The 25,044-nt window shown below is 37.9% G+C and overlaps 2 protein-coding genes across 3 annotated transcripts; both read right to left on the reverse strand.

Moving 5' to 3' along the window:
* Positions 1–6,531: 6,531 nt before the first annotated feature.
* LOC105049202 (uncharacterized) lies at positions 6,532–9,620 on the reverse strand. The gene is made up of 2 exons (XM_010928769.4): positions 8,923–9,620; positions 6,532–8,760 (listed from the first exon to the last, which is right to left on the reverse strand). The coding sequence occupies exon 2, from the start codon at positions 8,361–8,363 to the stop codon at positions 7,077–7,079; it is 1,287 nt and encodes a 428-aa protein (XP_010927071.1). The 5' UTR covers positions 8,364–8,760; positions 8,923–9,620; the 3' UTR covers positions 6,532–7,076.
* Positions 9,621–11,022: 1,402 nt separating this feature from the next.
* Positions 11,023–23,989, reverse strand: LOC105049203 (putative glucose-6-phosphate 1-epimerase). 2 transcript variants are annotated; one of them, XM_010928771.4, is made up of 9 exons: positions 23,790–23,989; positions 21,329–21,406; positions 19,909–19,965; positions 19,659–19,819; positions 19,343–19,483; positions 13,961–14,063; positions 13,798–13,897; positions 13,406–13,648; positions 11,023–11,337 (listed from the first exon to the last, which is right to left on the reverse strand). In XM_010928771.4, the coding sequence occupies exons 1-8, from the start codon at positions 23,880–23,882 to the stop codon at positions 13,437–13,439; spliced, it is 945 nt and encodes a 314-aa protein (XP_010927073.1). In that variant the 5' UTR covers positions 23,883–23,989; the 3' UTR covers positions 11,023–11,337; positions 13,406–13,436. The 2 variants fall into 2 exon arrangements, with proteins under 2 accessions (XP_010927073.1, XP_010927074.1); XM_010928772.3 differs by having other exon boundaries at positions 21,329–21,403; positions 23,790–23,986.
* Positions 23,990–25,044: the final 1,055 nt, after the last annotated feature.

Below are 25,044 nucleotides of genomic sequence, written 5' to 3' on the forward strand. Positions count from 1 at the left end.
ATTTCAACAATATAGTAGATAAAAACAGGAACATCATTCACATTGAACAGTTTGATTTGAACCCCCAAACAAAAAAAAAAAAAAAAAAACTGAAGATAAACATAAATACACAAAAAATACCTAGTCATTAGTTTTCTTCTTTTTTTTTTTTTGAGAGAGAGAGAGAATTTGTCACAGTCCAGTCCATATTAGTAAATACCTAGTCATTACCAAAAATAGTTAAGACCCCAAATAGTACTGGAACATTTTGCAGAGGTAAAAAGGGCACAAGGCCACCATTTACGAATTTAATGCAGCATCGTTCCATTTCTTCAAACCAAGAATGCAGCATCTGAGATCAGAGAACCACATCCTACCTGGATACCAAAAAGAAACACCTCTGGTAGGAGCATATTCCTCCACTTTCATAGAGACTCCAGATGCATTTTGCTGATCTGCAGAGAAATAATAATTCTCACCATCAACACATTTCCTGAGTAGCACTGAATTTGTTAAAGTTCCAGTTACAATATGAAGTTCGGTTCCATCAGCATAACAGCAGGTACATAGTATATTTGTAAACTGCATAATTACCTGCAAGGTTCAGAGGGCTTTTTCTCTGAAGTTGGTAAAACGAACTTGATAAAGTCTCTTAAAATTTTCACAGAACATCCAAAAACAAAACCAAGATACGAGACAAGAAAATGTATATATAAAATTAAAAGATGGAAGGAAAAATGAAGTACAAATATGCTTACAGTATTATCTGCACCATTGATTTGAAATAAATGTTACAAACTCCAACTCCCCATTCTCCAAAGTTCTTCCACATGGCATCTGTAAGTTGTTGTTGTGTTACAGGAAGTAAGCAGTAACCATAACCAATACAACCCATTTCATCCATTTATTAGAAGTAACCAATTGTAAACACTAAGTACCATTTTAGGATTCGACTCTTGGGAACATCAACTGCCTTGAGCCATACAACCTGAGAGAGGAATCATGTTAGCTCAGCTTCTGAAATGCTCCCAAAATCTCTCCCATTGAATTACTTTGGATTGCCCCTCCATGATCACCAGTTATGCAGGGCAGAGGGGGAACCTCTCATTGACAAAATCGATCAGTGTCTTTGCATCCTGGTAGGGCCAGCTCGTCTTCAGGTGGACCATTAGTCTTATTGCAATCAGTCTTGGCAGCTATTCCAACATATTACATGTCCTTCTTCTGGCTTCCTGATTGGGTGATTCACTGCCTTGATGCCATTAGAAGAGATTTCTCCTGACATGGCTCGGATGATAATCTTTCTTTGATGCTATTCCCACATATTACATCAAAGATTATCTGGCATCCCTTCCTTGTCCATTCAGCAGGCGCCTATGGTAGGTCTTTAAGTTCAACACCATACCATAGGTTGACCTGGTTCCATGAGATCACTCTGGACTGTTTGGAGACAGAAGCAGGTGCCAAAGGACACATGGAGGTTTGGACATTGTTGTCGTGGCTCTTTGTTGGCTGTGTGCATAAAGAGGAACTCTTACATTTGCTCAGGTAACCAGAGGTTACCGCAGGATGTTCTCTTTTCTAGCAACTCCTATAGCAGCCCATGGACTACTTGAATCTCTTCTCACTCAAGCTCTAAGACAGAGATCAAGAGACTGCTACATTTACCGGGCTTCCACAACAGTCAGCAGTCAACATCCAAGGTTTATCCAGGCTGACATATCTACAGCTGGAAGCTTTAGTTCAGAGCTTTTATTTGCTTTCTTGTGAGAATTCTCAGCCCACAAAGGGCTGCTTTTCCTGTGAGAATGCAGTTGTTTTAGTTTTGGGAGGTCTCATCCCCCCCTCTTCTCTCCCTTCTCTCCTGCCTTCCTTATCTTGTATAACTCTTCCTCCATTGTCAAATGAGTGTTGGCCCCTTTCATCATTTTGCTCAATAAAAAGAAAAACTATTTAGGACCATCACTAAACATTACTGGTCAAAATATGAGAACAGAGAATATGCTCTATTCTGTTTTATAGCCTGTAAAAACTCAGAAGTCTGATGCCTGCCAGATATCCATAACTCTCAAAGTACATGAGAAAGATAACACATGCTCATGATACTTGCCATATAAATGCGTATATGATAACAGATCCTAGTGTATGAATGTTTTCATGCTGATGCAGCTACCTTACCATGAGGAGCAGAAAAGATCTATTCTTTAGCCTTTTCACGAATGCTGTCAATCTGCCACTCATATTATTGTTGTGACTGTCTTTCCCTTGTACAGCTCTTACATAAGGAATTGGCAGGGCCCTGGTATCTTTCAGTCCACCACAACTCTAGGCATTTAATGGTTGATTTCCAGGCAGTCAAGCTTCAACTTACCTCCCAAGAAGCCAATATGAGTGCTGATAAGGCTGCCAACTCATGTGGAAGGCTGGGTGAAAACTTTATCTGGCCTAGTTACTACACTGATGTAGTTCAACAACAGTTATATTTTGATGTATCAGGTGCTTATCTAGAGCAGTATGCCACTATGCCTCATCATATCTGACACAATTATCTACATTTTATGTTCCTCCAAAAATCAGTCTTCAAAACACACCACATGTTCTGTTTAATTCCACCAACCATTTTAACATCAAGTTCCCTCATTTCATCCTTCTTGTTGATCCCAGAATACAAATTCATAGGTGCTACTATGCTGTGCATCATAGATTCTTTCTGGTACAATATATAATGTCCACAACAAATCTCCAAACTAACATCAAAGTCTCCAATACAATGAAACAAGGTTCTGGTGGAATTTTATCCTGCAGATTTGCTGATGTAATAACATGGACTAAATTGATGATAGAACAAACTAGATGATACAAAATCCAACAATAATGGCAATGCGCAAGGTATATAGAATCTTTAAGGACAATAAAAAAGTCGTTAATATTTCTTCATAAACAATGATGAAAAAGCAGCAGCAGCAGAAACTGCAATGATAATAACATTATCAGTAAACAACAACAGCAGCAGCAACGATAATAGTAATGATGGCATATGGGAAGGTGGTGGTGAAAACAGAAGCTCCAGTACCATGGACCACGGCTTATTAAACTCTAACTTCATTTGGATGGACTGATATGCATGAATTTATTGTTACTCTAAGTAACTTTTTCTTTTAAAACTTATACATGACCATGAGGTACGCAGAATTCTACCAATTTAATGATGTACAAAGATTACTTACAAGAGGAATCCCTACATGTTTAGACTTAATTACCCTAAAATTATCCAAAAATGCAATTCAGTCATAGCAAACAACAAAACACAAAAATTTTCTTCAAATGAAAATAGCATGACCAATTATTCACCTTATATTTCAAATGCAGTAACAGATTCTTTTGCCTATTGCACTTCAAGCATACAAAGGGAAGCAACAACATAAAGGCAAAATCAATGAATTTTTGACTTTTCTTCACAAATAATCAGATTAGATACACAATGCTATAGCACACATGCTGAGGTGGAAAAAAATTTATGTGACTGCTTCCATCATTCTTTTTAGAGCTTCAAGTCTACCTCTTCTGGTATCCATCTTTACTCTGCAACTTCCTCCATCTTACAGCCTAAATTGACTAATAGCATTCACATATGAGCTCAACACAATGCTCTGACTCATTTTAAAGTGAAAAAGAAGAGAAGGGAAAAATTTGTACTTCACATGGTACTGCAATGAGGGCTAAAGGGTTGACCTGTAACTTTGTAACTAACTGAAGCATGAGAAATCTGCATAACGAAATGCATGAAAAACCTGAAGAAAATGTGTGTGAGAGAGAGCAAGAGAGAAAGCACAGATGGAACAAGAAATAAACCCAACAAAAGGTCCCTAAGCTTCACATTTGTTGATCTAAAATCTATATCCTATCCATCCTTATTTTTACCTCAGTAAAGTCATACATGGTGATGAAAATGTTGCATTAGCTGCTAGCAACTAGGTTTTCATATAAATGTTTTTCCTTGATAGAGCCACCTTACAAGACTTTCCACAAATTTGCTGCTCCCTATTTGCAGGCATATAAGAATTTTTTCAACATCTTCATAGTAAATACTGATATATTGCAGGTCAAATTCCTGCAGCATCTATCAACAAAATGAGCCAACATTTATAAAGCAGGCTGAGTGGAGGAAGGAGCCTTACAAGTAAGAAGAAAAGGATCCCCCTCCATTATTTGTAATATAGCAAGATAAAAAAAACTAATAAGTTATCAGCCAAAAAGAATGGTCAAATAAAATATGAACCAAAAACTTTTAATATAGCAAAAGAATCTAATGAAAACTTTAGTTAAAGAATTGCAGATGCAGGCAGCAAATTAGGCCTAACATACAATTTGAAATATAATGAACTACAGACAGGAGACAGAAAGAAAAGGCACAGGGATGTGACTCTTAATTAATCAGAAAAAAAATATCAATAATATAGCATAAAACATCAAGCAATGGGAAAAAGAAGAGCAAAGGGTCAGAGCAAGCAAAAAAGAAAAAAGAAGCAATTATGAGAAAGATTAAACTCAATGCAATTATCTACCGACTTACCTGGAACAAAATAGGCGTGCCAACTTGTACTCCGCCATATGACAAACCAGGATTGTATTGCTGTTAGGAGGTAGCAAGCAACATCTATATGACAGAAAGCAGATGTATCAGGATTTTGTTCATTCTTTTTTCAGCTGAATAAGTGGTTTTAGTCATCTGACAATATAGACAAGTGTAAATGTGAACTTTGATATCCCAGTTCCTTCCTCCTCCATGGATATTTGGACATACTTATGGGCATCTTCAAACATGAGACAACTCTGCTCTCAAGGATTAATAGAAGCAAAACTGAGGGATATGTTGCACATAATTTCATAGATACCAGCAAGTTTTGCATACACAATTGCCACAAATAACTGGTAGTAACAACTCCATTGAAATTTTTTGAAGCACATCATTTACTCCAATGGCTCAAACAGAAGCATAGTCCTTCCATTTCTGCCCAATTTACATGGATCTTGGAAAATTATTGCTTAATATCTAAGAGAATTTTTTTCAAAAGAAGTTTATACGTAAGACTAGGATAAACAACTAGATTCATCTAACATCGTTCTTTAACTTCTATTAATTCAATCTGTTAGGAAAGAACCATGGCCACAAGGTTAAACTCATGCAGCAAAAACATATACATCATAGTAAGTTCAGGATCATTAGGGAAGAACAGAAACGAACACCTTGCTTCACTTGTATCCTTTGGTTTGTTGTGTTTTCAGTCCTGGGGCTTCAGGACAGAACAAAAGGAACATTTTGGTCCAGGTTATGTGCAATTAAGAACAAAAAGGGTATTCTAATAGTTGATTTATAGATTTAACGATTTTCTTGTCTGTGTTCATATGTGCATACATGTATACACCCATATAGACATGTCTATATAAGGATCTACTAGAACACATCTCTCTCTCTCTCTCGCACACAATTTAAAATTCTTGGATATACTTAGACGTGTAAAGGTTGATAGCCAGAAGGGTATATGGGACAAGCCCCAATTTATTACATGTTTGCATAAGTTAATACTTACAGCATAAAGTTTAAAAATAAATTCAGCATGCTCTTTTCCTACACCTCTAGAAAAGATCTATAAATGCCATTTTATGGCTGCAGCCTCTAAACAAGTGACTTAAAAAAAGGGATGCAGGAAAATAAATATAAAGAAAAAGCCAGTCCATCCTTGCATGCAAAATATAGTTCCGAATTTCTATGCTTCTACCACTTAGATCTCAAAGTCCAACAATAGCAATGTATAATTATAGTAAGAATAAAGATTATCGATCAATAAATGCATGATTTAGCTTTGTCCTGTAACATTACTTCCTAAACCTACTAGGATATCCAGGGCAAGGTTTAGCAAAGCCCATTGGGAGAAATGGGTACAAGATGAAGGGATGTAAATCAGTGACCAGTTTACATATTAGAGTCGGTTAAGGATAAAAAGAAGTTGGCAAAAAACCCAGCATCCCAGCTATCAATATAAAGGAAAAACAAAGAATAATGTGTTAGTGGAGTAGATTAGGGCAGACAGACATTTACAGCATAAATTCTCATTTTCTTTGCCGACAGTAAAGCAGTTAATCTTAATTTAACAATCAGAATAATCGAATAATCAGTATAATCACGCAATCAAATGAAAATGAAGAAACAAGAAACATAAAATTAATTGATGCTTTGTCTGGCATACTGCTTGCGAAAATTCACATTTAACTAGCCACCAAAATTAGGCCATTGCTGCCCTCAACGTATTTTGATATTACGTACTTCTATATTTTCCATGATGAGAAACAAAACAACAAACATCTTTATCAAACTCTTGACCTCTTGATTCTCGCGTACCTCAGTGATATGGCATCATTCTTACTGCAATAGTAAGATCAACAACAAAACTAAAAGTAGATAGTGAAACAAGCATATGAAAAAGGAAAGCCTCTATTATTAGATGCTCACTATTTCTTCTAGAAATACTACATAAACGGAACATATCCTCATAGAAATCATACAAAACAGAAGTTCCATATATCCAACAGTCAAATGATTAAGAGATTCCAATTGAAAAAAATCATAAACGATCCATGAAATGGTATTGAACCAACCCGGCAATTTTTGCAATTGATAATACATACACTGCTACCCATGAAACTTATGGAACATGATGGTATAAGTTACACAACAGTATTCCTGCAAACTGCCCTTGGAGTCACTCCGTACTATAAATTACATGGAAGCTCGATATCTCTGGGTGCGGTGGAGATGTCCCCCAATGGATACTAAACATACACCAAATGGACCGAACAGGGGATAGCATCTTTCCTTTGTGCAGATTGATCTTAAAAAATGAGTTCTTGTTGGAGCATGGTCCCCACAGCAGGATCTTACAGAATTCTTCTGCTCTGATCCCAAAGAAATCAACCAAGCAGCACCTTTTAAGCTGTGGATTGTGATTCTGCATGGCCCAAATGGACTGGCACTTGGGTATCAGAACCCAACCAGCCACAATTTGCTTTAAACCAGAAAACTTTATCTGGATCTGTATTTATTCTTCACATGAACAGAGGCATATTTTCTCAAGTAGCAAGGGCCAGTCCTCCCCAAGTTGCTGTGGGTTTAGCTCCATTGCTACCTTAAAATCCTGCAAAGATACAGAGCTATGGTTCTTCAGCCCATGTGCGCTCTTCAAACGGCCACCAATACTCTGTACTTGCATGTGATCTCTCCGCCAAACACCATTGATTGGCTTCCCATGAGGCTGCTGCTTGCAGACCAGCTGCTTTATTGGTTCATGCCCCTTCCTTGCCCCTACTAGCTCTGCACATGACTTAATCAGCTGCTTCAAATAAGCATCCAACCCATTATTCAATAGATTTGCACAGTCCATTGTCACCCCTCCCAAGCCTTCTGCTCCTGCTATTTTCTCCATTCGTTTCTTCAATACCTCACTATGGTACAGTTCACCAGAATCATAGCTGCTACTAAAGCCACCGGCAGCAAGTAGCGGAGACCTTCGAGCCCCTCCAACACTTGCAGGACAGAAGGGAATTCCAAGTGGGGCTTGAAGAGGACCTCTAGCCAGGTTCAGATCATCCCTGTGCTCTAAGTCCTCCCTATGATCCACGAAAAACACTTCAGCCAGACCCTTGCTATATACAGAATCCTGGTCAAGCAGTGATGGCTTCTCCGTCCGTGGTCTCTTTGCTGGGTGCTCAGCGGACCCACCTTGTTGATGTTGCAATGGTCTTTTCAAATCACATGAATTCAGATCACCATTCTCCTGCACAGTATCCTCATCAGGGGGTAGTGAAAATTGATGGGCAGCAACTTCTGCCCTCCCATTAGGTCCGAGGGGGCTTGGGTGGTCTTTGATCTTCTGGTCCCGAATGATAGACCTGACCTTGCGAGGGGACGATGGCAAGATATCTCCATTGGACCAAATGGGCGCTGGTGGAATCGCAGCCGGGGATGAATTGAAACTTTCATCAATCTGAGGAGATTTCTTTGCTACAGCTCCAACAGGCTTCAGCGTACCCTTGTCATTGACAACAGGGGGCGGAATCTTGGCCTGACAGGCATTTTTAAGGATGGAGCGGATGAGCTGGTTGTGCAAGGGGAGGTTCTCATGCCCAAGCGTTAAAAGACAGAGCTTATTGAACTCAGGTTTGCTCAGCTTCTGAGATAACAGCTGATTCAGATAGCTGAAGTATCTCTGAGCTCGTTCTAGCCCAAGCCTCTTCGCTATTTGGGACTTGAGGTCGCCGAGGTTGGTCCGAGAGTGCTGTGTTGGTGGTGGTGGCGGTGGTGGCGGTGGCTGTGGAGGCGGCGGCATCTCTCAGTGAACAGCGGCCATGCAATTATTCACCAGATCAATCGAATTGAAGCTCTATTGCTGCCCCTTCTGTGCCCCTTGGGTTTTAGCCAAGATTAGGCTTTGCACCTTTTCCTAGGGAAAGCGAGAGCTATACCCAATTCCCAACTCCTCAGCCAGAGCAATGCAGACCAAAATCTCATCTTTGCTGACCAAAACCCTAAAGCAAGACAGGATCAGGAGACGACACCAAGAACGGAGACTCCGAGCTCAAATACCTCCAAAGAGGAAGATGGAAAACCCTAGAACAATGCGAGGCGACTAGAATCGAGACTCGTTCTGCCGCCTGGAGCTCGAAAAAGCTCTCATTTGTCTCCGAAATCGAGGGGAAGAAGCGGACGGTGATCTGCTCCGTGCTCTGCGATCGGAAAACCCACTTCAGCAAGGCGGATCTCGATGGAATCGCAGTCGGAGAGCGAATTGGAGGAATCAAAGCAAAAGAGAGGCAAAGAAAAGAAGAAGAAAGAGAATCCCAATCTATGGAGAAGGACAGAAGGAGGAGAGAAGGACTTGAGCTGACCTCTTCGAGTTCGCTAGGAGTAGTGTGAGCCACTTCGAATCGAAGCGCATCGCGAGGACACAGCTTCTCCAATTCTCTCTTTTTGCTTCTGCTGCTCGTCTCTCTTGCTTCGCTCTTCGCTTTCTCTCTCTTCTCCCTTTCCTTCACCCGGTCGGGCCCGTCGAATTAGATTGATCGCTGGAGAACGGAAAAACTCGCTCTCTCGCTAGCTTTTTCTTTCCCCCCTTTTCTCTCTCTTCGACTCGCCTCTCGCTCTCACGGTTCTCTTTTCTTTCCTTTTTTTTTTTTTTTTTTTTTTTTCTCCCCCTAGATTTTGCCTCGCTGGTTTTTTTTTTTTTTTTCCCCTCTCCTGTCCTTTAGGTGCTTTTCTGGCGGAGTTCATATAAATTATATATTTTGGTTGTGTGGGAATTGGGAGTGTTTTGTATGGGTACCATTATGAGTGATAAGAGGCTGAGATAGGGTTGGTGTTGCGCTTCTGGTGCAGGGAGAGGAGGGCAAGATTTGTTCGGGTGGGATCAAAAACAGAGGGATCTTTGGGTGGGAGCCCACCAACAAGGGATGGCGGAGGGGAGGTCAAAAGTCAACGTCGGCGGCTTCGGTTTCATGGGAGGAGCCACCAACGTAAGCACTTCGGCGTTCTGGGTGTGAGCGCGCAGCGTATCCAGCGTCTGTACTGCAGTGTCTGAAATCAAAAGAAAAAATGAAAAATTAGTGTGCACCATAAAAAAAAAAAAAAAGAAAGAAAATTTAGTAAAAGAAAGAAAACAAAAACACCTTGACATCTTATTAATCAATCAGAAATCCTATTGATCAACCTAACTAACCATTGTCATTATGGCTCCCCATTAATCAAAAATCCGGTACATAACCATTTGAGCTTAGCCTAACCGGCCATTATTTGTTGATAATTTCTTCGATAGCATCATGACACCGTTATTAATCAAAAGTCCTACATGTGACCACTTGAGGCCAATCTAACTAACACTTATTTGATGATCGTTTTTTAAATAGACCAAGTACTTTCACATGAAACGTAGTGTTTTGAATTTTGTTCTAATGTTTCTTCATCATGTTGACCTATAATCATCTGTTATTTTCTTTTAGATTACACATTGTGTTTAAGCGAGCCATATTCCAATCACTTGAGGTGCATCAAAAAAGTAGTATTGATTTAGTGAGCTACTGGGAAGCTTGCTAAATTTGCAACAGAAAGATGGAGACATACTATTACATAATAAGTCCCTTCAACAGAAGGGGTGAAGCATTAGTTTTAACCAGGGAATGAAATGTCAATTCGTTTAGGTTCTTTGTTTTGTAGAGTTTTGTAGTTGCATATGCTAAGAGTGTAGAAGTGAGATATGCCATCAAGCATTGATGTGGTCTACTGTTTGAAGTTTTTCGCACTTTCATCAGAGCCAGTGCAACATTAACTTTTACTACCAAAGGCTCATCGAGAATGTAGCAAAATCTCTAAGTTGAGAGAGGTACACTGATTTCTACGAATGCCATGATAATGCCAGATTAGCTCTAATGAAGGTAGCAAAAACTTAAAACAGTACACTACGATGCTTGATAGCATTTATCTCACTTCCATACAGCATATGCAACTATAAAATTCCACAACAAAGAACTTGAATGGGATTGGCATTTGGTTCCTTGGTTAAGACTAAAGCTTCGACTGTTCAACAGAAGAGATTTATTACGTCATAGTGTACACTTTCCTAATAAACTTTGCCACGGGCTTGCAGAGAATCTAAGACCTGAAGGAGCAGATCACTGTTTGAACAGGCAATATAGAAGATTCTGACTGCTTAGAGGCATTAACTAGTTTACAATCACAACAAGAATACAGTGCCAAAAGCCAATGTTAGGAGATGCCAAAACCAAAAAAGCTTTGAGCTCATTATCCAAGGAATTTCTTTCCAAACAAAAGCCGCATTCTCTAGGCCTTACGATGTCCATTCTGGCTTTCACAGACCCAGCATATCAACAGCAACATATTGCAATAAGAAGTTCAATTAATAGAATACCGGAGAAATAGGGCATTGGTAGTATGAATTTCACGACCTAACCAGACAGTTTACAGCAAAAGGCATAGAATGGAAACAATAAATGCATTCAGAAAGGCTCAGGAGACCTTATAACTCAGGTAATTATCAACTTATGATATGATACAAAAATAAGAAACAGGCAGCGCTTCAATCATTTTTACACACCGGTTCAACTTGACATTCTTTTCTGCATGAGATATGAATCAAAGCTCGACATAAAACACTATTATTCCATAGAAAAGTTTGACTCAGAATCCACTATTAAGCTTTCAATGGAACATGGGAATGGCGAAAGGAAGAAAAGAACTACAGGTAACTTGCTTGCTGCCGAGCACCCATACCATAAATGCAACAACTGCACCTGCAAACCAGTGATTGAAAGGATATATCAGAAAGGAAGGATGGAGTCAAGACTGAAATTGACCAAATATTGAAGTGTTTGTGCAGATAACAGTAATCAGCATCAGCAATTTACACCTTCACATGGAATACTTAATGCATTTTTTGAATGTAATGCACCACAACAAGCATTACAAAAAGGCTGGCAAAATAAAGGAAGGTAATGTACAGGATACCAACAATTCAAGATTAACATTATGGACAACGTAGGAAATAAGAAATTTAACCAAGGAAGAAGTTGTATAAAACAACTAGATTTCCCTTAGTTTGTCTTTGATACATCTGTCGAGGTGAAATGAAAATGGAAATCTTCGTCAACCTCAGTCATTACATGCTCAAATAACTACTAGAAACTCCACGAGAGTGTTTGGAAACACATGTGCTATCAGCTTGCAGAAACCAAGATAGCTTATCCTAACGCACAATGATGCAAAGGTGCCAGCAATATACAAATTCAGCTAAATGCACCTTAGTACCAGAATCTTCTGCCTCAGGTGCTGCTTCCTGATTCAATCCATTTTTAAATAACGTCTTCATTGCTACCCCCTGTTTTACAGATTTCAGTTTAATTATGTGATCTACTAATCACTTCATTTTTTTGTGACTCATAGACCATGTAGTACCAAAAAATCTGAAACAAACAAGTAAATCTTCTTTGCAAAAAAAAGATACAAATTAAATATTTTATTATGCAGTTGTACCCTTGTCTTTCTTATCCTAAACCTCTTGAAAGCCCTGCTACCTGTTCCCCCACCATCTCTCCCTTAAGTTCTCTGCAGACTATCAGCACGACAGCTGCTTCTCAATGGAATAGGCCCACACATCACCTTGAATATCACATAAGGTCTACCTTGAATGTCACAGCACCTGAAAGTCTATCTCAAGTACATGATTAGAAGATCGGATTCAAGTCGGGTATAACTGCTAAACTATTTATCCATATCACTTGATCTCATATGTGCAAATGTAACAATATCTGTTGTCGGGATTGCACCATAGTTCTAAAACTTGTTGAGTCAACTCCAAACTCAGCATGCTGTCAAGCCGACTCAGTAGGAGACTTGGCTTGTACAAAACTCAGATTTCACAGTCTCGACTAGGCTAATTCATCAAGTTACTGGAAACTCCGCTTGAGTTGTTTGACTTAATCGTCTTAAACACCAATTGTAGTCCATTTCAATAGATGGGGAGTTTTCGTGTGCCGGAAAGGTTGCTCCGTTGGGTGTCACAGGTTCAAATATAGAAATATGCTCTGCACATAAGGGTATGGATACATACATCCGACCCTCTAGCGGGGCTGCCCTTCTTATAGTCCATCTCCATATCCTCTTTCCTCAAATCTTCATACAAAGTAAGTTATTGGAGGGTGTCTTTAATATAGTTAGCATGAAAATATAACAACACAAATGGATTGTAAAGGATCGGAACCTCTAGTCCTTACCTACCCCAAGCCTCCATTCCTACTTCTCTCATCCACCTTCACAACCTCATCTTTCCCTAATCCCATCATGCATTAAGGGGGTTCTGCGGGCTGTCCCCTACTAGCACTTGATGCCGACATGCAAATAGTAGTTAGTAGCATATCATATAGTCATTTGGGGCTTCTTAATTTTTTTTATTCTAATTATTAATTTATTGATTGCATGTTAACAATAAATTTTAGATCTATTTATGTTCTTAAAAATCAGCATCCAATAACAAATATATAAATATACATGTATTATCGAGTCTCGATGTTCAAGACTCGTTGGGTACTCAACTAAGTCTTTGAATCGATTCGACTCGGGTAACTCTCCAGTCGAATCAAGTTTTTGGGTTTCTAAACTATGGATGCACCACTAGTTTGCACACAAAGATGAAAAGCACATCATAAGCTAAAGTTACTAAATGCATTAAGTGTATTGTTGATGTGTTCCTGGAGACCGGAACCCCTATGTCCAGTCTAGAAACATGGCATTCTAATTAAAAAAATAAAAAATAATAATTAAAAAAAACAAACAAACAAACCATGCTCAAGGAAGAACTCCAACCTGCACAGGATGTGCCAGACAGCTAGATGCTTCAACCTTGAAGAACCCTTTGAGGATCCAGTTGTCCACTACAGTAACTGGAGGGTACAGTGGACAGCTCCAGCCTCCCTTTCCATTCCTCACCAGGCTTCAGAGTGATGGGCTTCTCAATAGCTGCTGCCTCCACACACAACATATGCTTGTACTCGTCATCCCCAAAATCTGCCATAGCCTTGGCCTTCTTGTCCCATGGATTCCATACCACTGCAAATATAATATGTTATCAGACTGCACAGTTATGCAGATAGTACAAATCTGATTAACCAGCTCCCCCATCCAGTCTTCCCCCAAGATAAAGTTGACAGATATTAGAGACAAAATTAAGAGAAGCTGATACTAGTAATCAAACTTGCCTGCATCCGGAAGTCCATCTTTCCGCAAAACAAAAGTTCTTTTTTTCTCATGGTCCAAAATTGCAATCTTGGTTGGTGTGCCAAGATATATTTTGTCCACCTAATATAAATAAAATTTGAGTATCAAATGACAAATCACATTCAATCATGCACATTTACTTACTTCAGATTCAAAGGTTATCGCATCTCCTTGTTCTGTGAAACGCTGCTTTTCCTGTAAGTTGTCAAGGTAATCCAGAGTCTCCAATCCTTCTACTCGCACTTCACTGAAACATTAACTTGAAATTATGGACCAGAAAACAGAAGTAACATAAGAAGTTATACGAGTTTGTGTATGCATGTCTGTGTGCATATGTATGTACCAAAACAAAATATTCTTTCAGGGAACAGAATATTAGAATGTTCAAGTTCTGATTGATTTGCTTAAAACCAAAAGTCAACTTTGCATACCTATTTTCCCTTGACATTGCTAATTTTAGCCACTAGTATTCAGGTATGTTATTCCCATTTCATTGAATTTGACAACATTTCTTTCAATCCGAACAAATGTACAGTGATATTGACATGATCAAAATCTTCAAAATAGATAAACAAAGATAACCATTATCAGATACTCAAACATTTCCTTGACTTCGGCAACATCTTACTTTCTTTTGATCAGAACAAAGATAGAAATATTTTGACATAATCACAATCCAAAATATATAAGCAAAGATAAACTGTGTCATCAATATACAAATTATAGTTATTTCAAAGTAATCATGAGAACATATTCTAAAATGAAAATAGAAAGTTGCCAAAGTTTGGAATGCTACTAATTTGAAATAATGTTCTGTGCCCACAACAACCTCTTTTTTCTAAAATGAAAATAGAGAAGGGGGGGGGAGGGTCTTAGATATGGGCTTCAAGGTTGTCATGGGAACCTTTAACATAATAGGGCGCGAGTGCGCTTTGCAGATGCCTCAGACTACACAAGATTTAATACATCCAGCTTAATTATGTTAAAGAGGTTACTCGAAAATTTTGGTATAACTTTTTCAATCCTCAACAGGTATGGTCATAGTCTTAAATTGCATTCAGATAAAGTGTTTAAATCCACATCTAATAATTACATAACAGTCCAGTTGACAATCCTACAGTTACTTTTTGGTCAAAAGACAAACATGCCCCTGCCCTTATGATTTTGTTTTGTTAAAGGTGTTTTTGGCTGCCTATGGAACTGCTAATTTGTGATTATCCAGGGTTCAACCCAACTGTTGGGCATCAGCACTCCAGCCCCCTATTATGTCTCATTTGGCAGTTATCCACAGGATATCCTATCATGGAGTTTATCCTGTTTCCAAGCAATGGCTCAATTCACCATTGGTAAAGGATTACTATTTAAACCAGCAACAGGTGCTAATTCAAAGATGAAAATTTTTTGGGTGGTAAGATTTCAATATTGGAAGCCAAAATATTAAAGAAATGATAAACAAGTAAATAGAAGGGAAGGGATTGGTTGTGAAACTAAGGAAGACAGCCATATCTTTAAAAAAGGCAGAATGTCACCAGCAAAAACCTATGGCACTCCAAGAGTGATCATGTAGTTTTGCAATGGCATCATCAACATCAGAGATTGCTTCACATCAGAAGAAGAGTCATCATCATTTACCAACTTCAGCAAGAGGAATCATTGTTTCTTGGTTTCTCAATTGAGTTTTTTTTTTTTTTTTTGGTTTTTTTTTTTTTGGGGGGGGGGGGGGGGTTGATAATGAACTTGAAATACAGAGCCCGAGCGGCCGGTGAGCAGAAAGACCCTACTTAGTGCCCACGTAACAACTTGTCAAACCAAAGATTACCTACTCCAACATATGCTGGATCTCCACTTAACTGAAAGATAACTGAAGATCCTAAGGACTTCCCGGTCATTCCACTCAAAGTGTAAAATAATTCCATGGACTTGAAATTTATAGAATCAGCAGATTCCTACATAACCAGCAGAAAATTAAAACCCATAATCAAAGGACAAATAGTGACCTATAAGTTTGCACTGCCGCACCACCAAATATAGTATAACATAAGCAACTGTGTAAAGCAAACTCTTATTGGGAACGATTATCAATCATCCGACCATTAACCACCCTTTAGAGATCACAGACAGTGCTAAACAAACCAAATTTCTAAGAAAGCTACCTACCAACCAAATGTTGATTGGATAAAATCACAGCCAGTCACAAACTCAGGCAGCCGGCTGTAGCTTCATAACAGGACCTGTAGATTTGATTTCATGGTAGTTGGTGCAAATTCTATATCATTTCTTGTCTATGCATTTGCTGCATCTAAACTTTGTCCATTCACTTGATATGTTCCTAAGCATCCGCTCCTTCCAATATTCAACCAACAAAGTTTGTCCCACAATTCCCTCTATATAAATTGGTATACTGTTCTTGTTATTATGCATTCTTGGTAAATAAACTTCATCCATTCATTTTGCATGTGCCTATGATCAACTCCCTCCACCAATACACCAACTGAGCTTGTTTAACAATTCTTCAATGATCACTTGGTATAAAATGAATCCTATCTCTGTTCAGCCATTATATTGCCTACTCTACTTTCAACATCCTTCAAGTTAAAAGATCCCTTGAAGCATTCATTATCCCTCCTTTAGCTAAAAACATAGACTGGAAGAGAGTAAAAAGGAACTGTATAGCGACTACCTTCTTCACCTCTCGTATGATAGTGATACCTTTGGAAAGACCATACATCACTTGTCTTTTATGATTCCTTGAATCAATAAATTTTGCATGGATCATCTATTTAGTCTCCCTGTTCACAACAAAGTCAACCTCACACGTGATGGGGAACAAGGAGTTCATGTTTATACTCACCACTCAAGGAGACTTCTGAATATTTGAATTGGTTAAAGAAGAAAGGCAGGATTCTTCAATTTTTTCTCTCTTGTGGTGTGATTCTATAATGAATGTGAGAGATCTTCAAACCCAAGTGTGTTTCCTATGTTCAGAGCAGGTCCATTCATATCTTCCATCCTATCTTTGTCTCTTTACTAGGGTTTTAAGTCCCGACGAGATGGAAGGCATCCCAACCATCCTGTGCTGTTCATGCGAGAAAACAATATTCGGATAGGGTCGAGACTTTAAAACCCACCCATGCAGGGAAAGAAGAACAAAAAAAAGAAAGAAAAAAAAGGAAAGATGAAAAAAGGAAGCACAAAAGGAAAGAAGAGGAAAAAGGAAAAAAAAGGAAAGGAGAAAAGAAAGAAAGGAAACAACAAACGAACGAAAAAAGGAAGAAAGGAAAGAGAAAAAAAAAAAAAAAGGAAAAGGAAAGAAAGAAAGGAGCAAAAGAAGAGATAAGAAAAAGAAAAACGAAAAAGGGAAGAAAGTAAGGTAAGGAAGACGGAAGGCAAGAAGGAAGAAATGGAAGAAAGAAGAAAAAGAAAGAGAAAGAATGAAAGGAACAAGAAAGGAAAAGAAACAAGAAGCAGAGAGAGATGGAGGAAGCTATAGGACTCGAGGTGTAATCGAGCCAAGCCGAGTCGAGTAGCTAAAAACTCGAGCTTGACTCGATTCAAAATACTTAGGCTCGAAACTCGGCTCAAGATCAACCGAACCTTAATATCTCAAGCTTGAGGTTAGCTCAATAAAAATAGGCAAAACTCGAGATCAATTCAACTCGACTTGAATATCAACCAAGCCATACTCGAGCTCGACTTCGAGCTCAAAATCGAGCCTGAGTCTACTAATAATATATATATTATAAATAAAAATAATATTATTAAAAAAATATATAAATTCAAGTAGGCTTGCGAGCTTTCAAGTCGAGTATCTTACTACTCGAACTCAACTCAAAAAACTACTCAAGCTCGATAATAACCGAGTCGAGTCGAGCTCGAGTAGCTCCCGAGCAACTCGACTTGTGTGCACCCCTAGCTAAGATTGCCACCAAGACCCAAAACGAGACAAGACAATGGGGCATCCCATTCTATGGAGGAACTGAGATATCCTCATGTCATGGGATTTAAAATCTTGCACTTTATTTTTATTCTTCGCATTTTTTCCCCACATTTTCTTTTGATATTTTTTTCTATGAAACCAACAGCAACCATTCAAACCTACTCAATTGCTACTAGATCTAAACCTAACAGACCTTGACAATTTTTTGCACAAATCTTGTTTGCTGTAGCTTTATTCCAGAAGATTGTAGGTAGATCTCAGATCAGAGAGCAAGGCATTAAATCTAAAGCACTTGCAGATCCTCTTATTCCCTAATTACACTCTAGTTTCATATTCGTAGATTACTCACCACATCCACAGTCAAATTTGCATTGAATTTCCAACAGTCATAGTTTAGTTTTGACAAAAACTCTGATATGAACCCAAAATTCCAGCACCCTATATGTTTCAGCCCTACCTTCAAGCCTCACAGGTTCCATTCTCCCAGACTGCCCTACGTCAATGTGTCTAGAAGGGGAAAGAAAGACATAACTACATTTTTCTTTTTCTCTAGTAGCTTTTGCTTCTCATGAGACATTAACAGCATCCCTAATCCTTTATGATTTCTTGAATCAAGAAATCTTGCACTAAATTGGCTACTTAACTTCTGCTAACACCAGCTTTTCTTATGCAAGCATGTATTACTTTCTCTTCAAGCATCCCTAGCTACTATGTAGATAAATTTTCCTTACAAGAAATTATCATTATTCCACACATTTACTATATGTAAGATTCCACAAACTTGTGTTTGGATGCCTTCCTTTTCCTTTTTCCTTTTTTCTCTCTTAACATGTATACCCATAACCACTAACCCATGGTTAAAGGTAATGTGCAAAATCACCGGATGCCCCCAATAAGAGTTCTGGAATTGTGGAAATTAATTTTAGAGATCAGATCACTTCTATAAACGAAAATAGGACACTACGCCAGAAAAAGCTAGAACACATCTCAGACAATAATTTTTAACAATCCTTGAAGTGCCATTGCCCACATTTGATAGGGTTGACAAACATAACAACCCTCACACTTGCAGGAAAAGTTAAGAGAAATATGAATAAGAAAATTACTACAGGTAAAAATAATTCTAAGAATACAAACGTTTTGCATCAGACATGATATGCAAATAATATTGAATACTTTAATAAGGATACAATATTGTCAAGCAGAGAACATGCAGGCAGTGAGACAAAATCTATATCCATCCCCAACAAATATGAATCCGAAGTAGACTGCTTGTTCAGGTTTGAACAGTACAACAAATAACTGAAATATATTGTTCGTGAAAGTTAAATTCCTTGTGTATATAAGATAATGACCGTACCAACAATATCATCCAAGTGGAATTGTAGTATCCTATTAGTAGTATTTTTTTGGATGGTTACCTAAATGTAAAATTATACACTATGCTAAGAAAGGCCTATATTGTGCATCAAGTAATATATAAAGAGTTAATGACCCAATAAAGTGCATGCACACATCACAAGCTAACTTATTTGTCACATAACACAATCCCCAAGTACACAATAGGCTCACAGAGTTGAAGGACAAACCTGATATCAGAGACAGAAAAATAAGTGTGGTATGCAAATGTAAAGGAGAATGGCTTTCCATCATTATTAGTATTTCTTATGCGTGATGTCAGCATGAGATCTCCTCCAGGTCCCAAAGTAACCCGTAGACGAAATTCATAACTGCAATGACAAAAAGTTGGCAATACTGATTCATCAAAACCCAAATATATATGGAAACATGTAATCTAAAAAATCAATCACCATGATAAGAATATGAGCAAACAACAATTTCGACAGCATTTCTACAACATTTCAAATAGAGCAAGACTTGATGTTCAATTACTAGATAGCATACCTATGGGGCCAGATCTTCAGATCTTCTTCAGATGGCTTAAGAATTAAATCAACAAAAGCTTTATTAGAGGTATTTGTTGGGAAAGGTGGTGGATCAGTGTCGATACTCCAGAACCTGTTCCTTGCAAACCCATGCTGCTCGAGAGGTCCATTGTTTGAAAACTGCATTTGCAGCGAAATCAGGTGATGAAAATGAATAAAATCCAGATGAAGCATAACAGAATAATGCTTACAATCAGTAAACATCATACTTGAGGAAAGCATATTGGGATGCCCCCACGTATAGCTTTTGGAGGCTTGAAAATTGCCTAGAACAAAGAAAAAGCAAAACATGATTAATGAAAGGTTACAAGTAAAAGGAAACAGCTATTATTAACAAACATACAATATGACTGGACAAACACCACCTTTCATCCCTCAATGTCAACCATCACAGAAAGATGGAAAAGTCCAATCATGTGATGAGAAAATTGACATCAAGGTTCATCTCTAATATAAAGTGGGGATACTGCATCAAGTAGCAACATGACAAGAAAACATGTTCTATACAATCATAGTAGGGTCATCTCTTTACTTAAAATAATGCATAGGATATATAGCACTATTTTTTCAATGGTTTTTCTTTCTTTTTATTGAATTAAAAGAGGAGATAGATAGCAAACTACACAACCAGTAATCGACTGCAACCCTTGGAAAGGCCCTAAGACACATAATGAGAATTAATGCAAACAACAAAAAATAAGATATTTATAAGAAATAGCATCTTATTCTACATAAAACAAATTTAACGTTATACAATTATGTGTATATTACTAAATAACCATTTAAGCTCCAAAAATTAGATTTCATTATATTCGTAAGTCCCACTAGAAAATGAATAAGAACTGATCAATGCACTCAACACTAGCAAGCTTCAAAATTGCCAAATAATGGACTTTCAGATGAGTAAAGTTTAGGAAGTAAACAATATATATTTGTTCACAATAAAAACTATCTGACACTTCACTTATATGCTGATTTACTTTAGTATAAGATTGTTGAAATTAAAGAACCTACATAACACAAAATACCCTAAAATGCTGCTTAATAGCTTTTCTTGATTTCTTTTATTTTTGAATTTGTCTTGATTTTTTTTGTGACACGAAACTATGAACTTGGAGCAAAACTTTGGAAAGTGCCGAAACTGTCAAAATCGAAACCCCACAAGATCCGGCTGATACCGCAATCAAAACTGAGTTTTCAAACCTTGTGCACAGTTGTATGCCCCTTGCCTCAGTTAATGAAATTTCAAAATAAGGAAATGGTAGAGGAGTTTATCTTTAAACCCTGATCTTTAAAAGCTGGCATCCTACATAGGCAGCTGGTTAGTCAAATGCACTTAAGAATGCCACAAGCAAATGAAAAACTTAAAAAGAAGAAAGAAGTTCAGATGATACAAAGAAACTGTTAAAATCCAATACCTTTTGATTAGCTTGTGATAACTCTCAAATAAACATACGTTGCTATCTTATACAATGATAGAGTCATTTGAGTTCTCTAAATCAAATTTTTATTAATAATGATATCTCTATCTCATGGTTCTTTAAAAGCATTATATAATATGAACTAATTGTATTCGTCAAAAAACCTTGCAACTTATGACAAACTAAGTATTGCAAATGATTTTGATACCTTGCTGCTGACAAAAAGCAACTCCTCCCCCTGGTCATTTTTCCAAGATGTCACTTGACCACCATATAGATAGACCTGCTGACAAACAAATACACAACAAAAGGGTGACAATCACCAGAAAGACTATTGTGAGTTTGCAACCATATCAAGTGAATGTCTCAGCAGCAACAGATTGAAAAGGATTTGGTTTAAGCCATCTCCGTCCATTAAGCTTTTCATTAGATTGTTTCCCTGACTAGAAAGGAATGTCTCTTCTATGTCAAAATTTTGTAAGATTTAAGATGATTATGGAAAAAGAATAAGTTTCTTACCTTTTCTAGACTTAATAAGATATGAACATTCTAAGAGAGGAAAAATATGGACCTTCTACATTTTATGCTCCTTCTTTTCCAGGAGTGCTTCTTATATCCTAATAAATGGCATGCTCCAAGATCCTATAAAGAATAAAGGATAGCTATCATGGAGGTAAATCCAATTTGAAATGAAGATATTTAAATGATGTGATTGCAACTTTCTCTTTCATTTCATTTTCTCTTCAACTTCTTTCTTCTATTTTTCCTCGTATAGCACTTTCTCTCTTGCTTTGACGCAAGGTCCCAATATCGGTATTGGACCCTATACTAGTACCTTCTTGGTACAGTGTTTAGTGCACTATAAGCGGGGATCAAGTTCAGTGTACCAATACTCATACACCTCCGATATTGCATACAAGTTTGTTAATGGTGTGGTATGGTATGCCTTGTATGGCGTACCTTGCTTTGATGCACGATCATGCAGGCCCGTTTAGCCAGCCAAACTAGCTGTTAAAGATAACCATTCTATTTTTTGTCAGCCTTAAATTTCAACTGCATCTCCCACCTGCCTTTGAATTCTATCTTGCCCACCATTTCCCTTTCCAGATGGTGACCTGATTTGTCAACTTTCTGGATATCTGTGACTAAAAAATGCATCTCTTTACGCTAACCTAGAGTTAATCTCCTAATCCCCAGTTATCTGAAATTAAAAAATATAGGAATCCTCAAAAACTATTCCAAGTTTCTGCTTCTTGTGGTCACAGACGATCAAAACACAAGTTTTCTATAAACCTAGCACTACATGACCCAAGAACCTATCTTTCAACAATCCAAAAGCCACTTATTATATCACATATGAAACTCTAATCATACATTACTTACTCATTTGACTGATATTGTTTCTGTCGTGTTTTCCTTATTTTCTTATAGAAAATTATTTCTAAATTCCTTGCAATCCTTAAATTTGCATCTAATATTTCTTCATATATTATGTGATCATAATAACTTAGAAATAGAATATGCATGAAAACAAAATGAATTTCATGTGACACCAGAAAACATATCCAAAATTTTCATGCATATTTTCACAAGTTTCTCATCTCACCAACATTTCCTAAATGCTTATTATTGTTTGTTTCAGTCATTTATGCCCAAAAGAAACTCTTCTAAGTTCTAGCTTATATGTCTACTCTCCAATATCAAACCATTACTTTCAGCAAGAAACTTAAGGAAGCATGCATGAAAATATCATATTGAAACTATGCAATGCAACAGAAAATATTTTAAAAAGACAGTTTGTGATCTAAAAGCATATGTAAGATGTTCCAGACCAAAAAGATACCCCAAATTGTCTCTTCATTATTTATCTTCTAAATTTGAGGCAATTGCCATTCCTCACAAGGATTATATCAAAAGCTCGTATCAAAGTTTGTGATATGACAGTTTGTGCCTTTTCTTTTTGATGTAAACCGCACGCTGTTGTATCACCATTCCTCAAAAGGATTGAGGTAATCAAGATCTCATCCCTCAACTTCACCCAGAGAATCACTTTCTTCCCGAAGTTCTTTCCTTCGAACAACGTGATGACAACCTAGTCAAGAGTGTTTCTGATGAACTCCTAATCTACAGATCAAGAAGTTTGGACCTGAGGGTGTTCCACGGAGAGATCAAGAACTCAAGATCGAACAACATGCACGCGACACCGACTCCCCTGGATCTTATTCCTCTCAACTACTCGACATGCATGAAGAAAGTGACCTAACCAACTGATCCAGTTGGACTCAAATCCACAAACTGCATAGAGCCGAAAGACGTTCCCATCCAATTTCACAATCAGACACCGATCGATCTTGCATGTCATTCACTTTTTCAGGATACAAGTGAATTGAAAAATAAATCGAGAACTGCATAAGGCAGACAATAAGAGTATAAAAGGCGGGCAAACCGTCTACAATTTCTTGAAATGAACCAAAAATCAAACCAAGAATACCCCAAGAACCATCAATCCCATCAATAACAGCATCAGATCCAGAACTAACAAATCAGAAACGAATCGAAATTCCGATGCAAGAAATGATATCTCGTTCCATCGAGAATTCGTAAAAGAATTCAAAAGAAAGAAGAAAAGAATAACCGATCGAAGCGGGATGAGAGCAAATGAAGCGAACCTCGGCCGAACTCCCCTTGGCCTCTCTCAGCACGACCTTGTCGAGGCCATTGACGCCCTTGCAGAACTCCACCGGCGGCTTCTCGCCCGACATCGCTCAAATCCCATAACCTGAAACCCTAACCCACTCTCTCTCTCTCTCTCTCCTCCCCTCTCCCTTCCCTCCCTCTCCACCCGGAGCCAAGAACAGTAAGATAGAATGGCCAAGACCGGAGAAGAACAAAACTTGAACCGAAAAAAGGAAATGAGTTATATTTATAGAACCAGAATAGAAGAAGGGAGGGGGCGCACATTACACGGAGATACCCGGTTCGAAGGAAAAGCAACGACGTCAGAATGTGCCCATAAAAAACTTTATGTAAATGTGAACAACCACCGTCCGTTCTACTCATCAGAGGAAGGACAGGGTGCTCTTCTCTTAACGCATATAAATATCTATGAGGGCATTCAGATGATGGGTTTGTCGTTCACTCGTCGTTTTTATCATGGCATCGCTATTGGAACCGAACTGATACCCCAGACGGAACTTAAAAAAGACTCATGTAAGGGAACCGGTTGATATAAAGTGGGACCCGCTTTTGTGTGATAAGGTACGAAAGTTTAGTTTCTTTTGGGTCTCCTACAGAGTTTTCAATTTTAAAATACTGCAACTTTTCGTCCGTTTCAAGGGATATTATTTTATATATTCTTTTTACGAAAAGCACTTTTACTGGGGGAATTGTTGTTTTTTTTTTTTTTTGGTAAAGGTAGGAATTGTTGTTCACCGTGGACGCGAAGTCCGGATGAAAGTAGAAGGTTGGGCATGAGAGAACCTCGACCATTCATTTGCTGAAAATATACCCAGTCTTCCAGCCAGGCCTGACCATAGATATTTTAGCGTATAGATCTAATTTCCATAGACCTACCGCGACCTGGATATGGACTAGGCCTCAAACCTAATAGTTTACTCAAAAAAACATAAATTTTTACTATCTTTAAAGTTTCTGGTAGTGCTTACGGCAGTTTGTCGTTGTACTAGGATCCCTATCATCATCATATATATGTATATAGTAAAAATTACTAGAGTACGTGCATGATATGCAGGGGTCACATGCTCACACGAGATCGATGAACATATATTATTAGTCTTCTAGAGTTGTACCGTGATATTTCATGAGTGTAGTAGGAACTTTAATATGTATATGCTTACAATCGGTTAGTGCCCCTTACTAGTTTTCTAAACTTAATATTTCATGGCAATACTATGATCTCTTATT

The sequence above is a fragment of the Elaeis guineensis genome, chromosome 7 (assembly GCF_000442705.2).
Source record: "Elaeis guineensis isolate ETL-2024a chromosome 7, EG11, whole genome shotgun sequence".
Classification (NCBI taxonomy): domain Eukaryota; kingdom Viridiplantae; phylum Streptophyta; class Magnoliopsida; order Arecales; family Arecaceae; genus Elaeis; species Elaeis guineensis.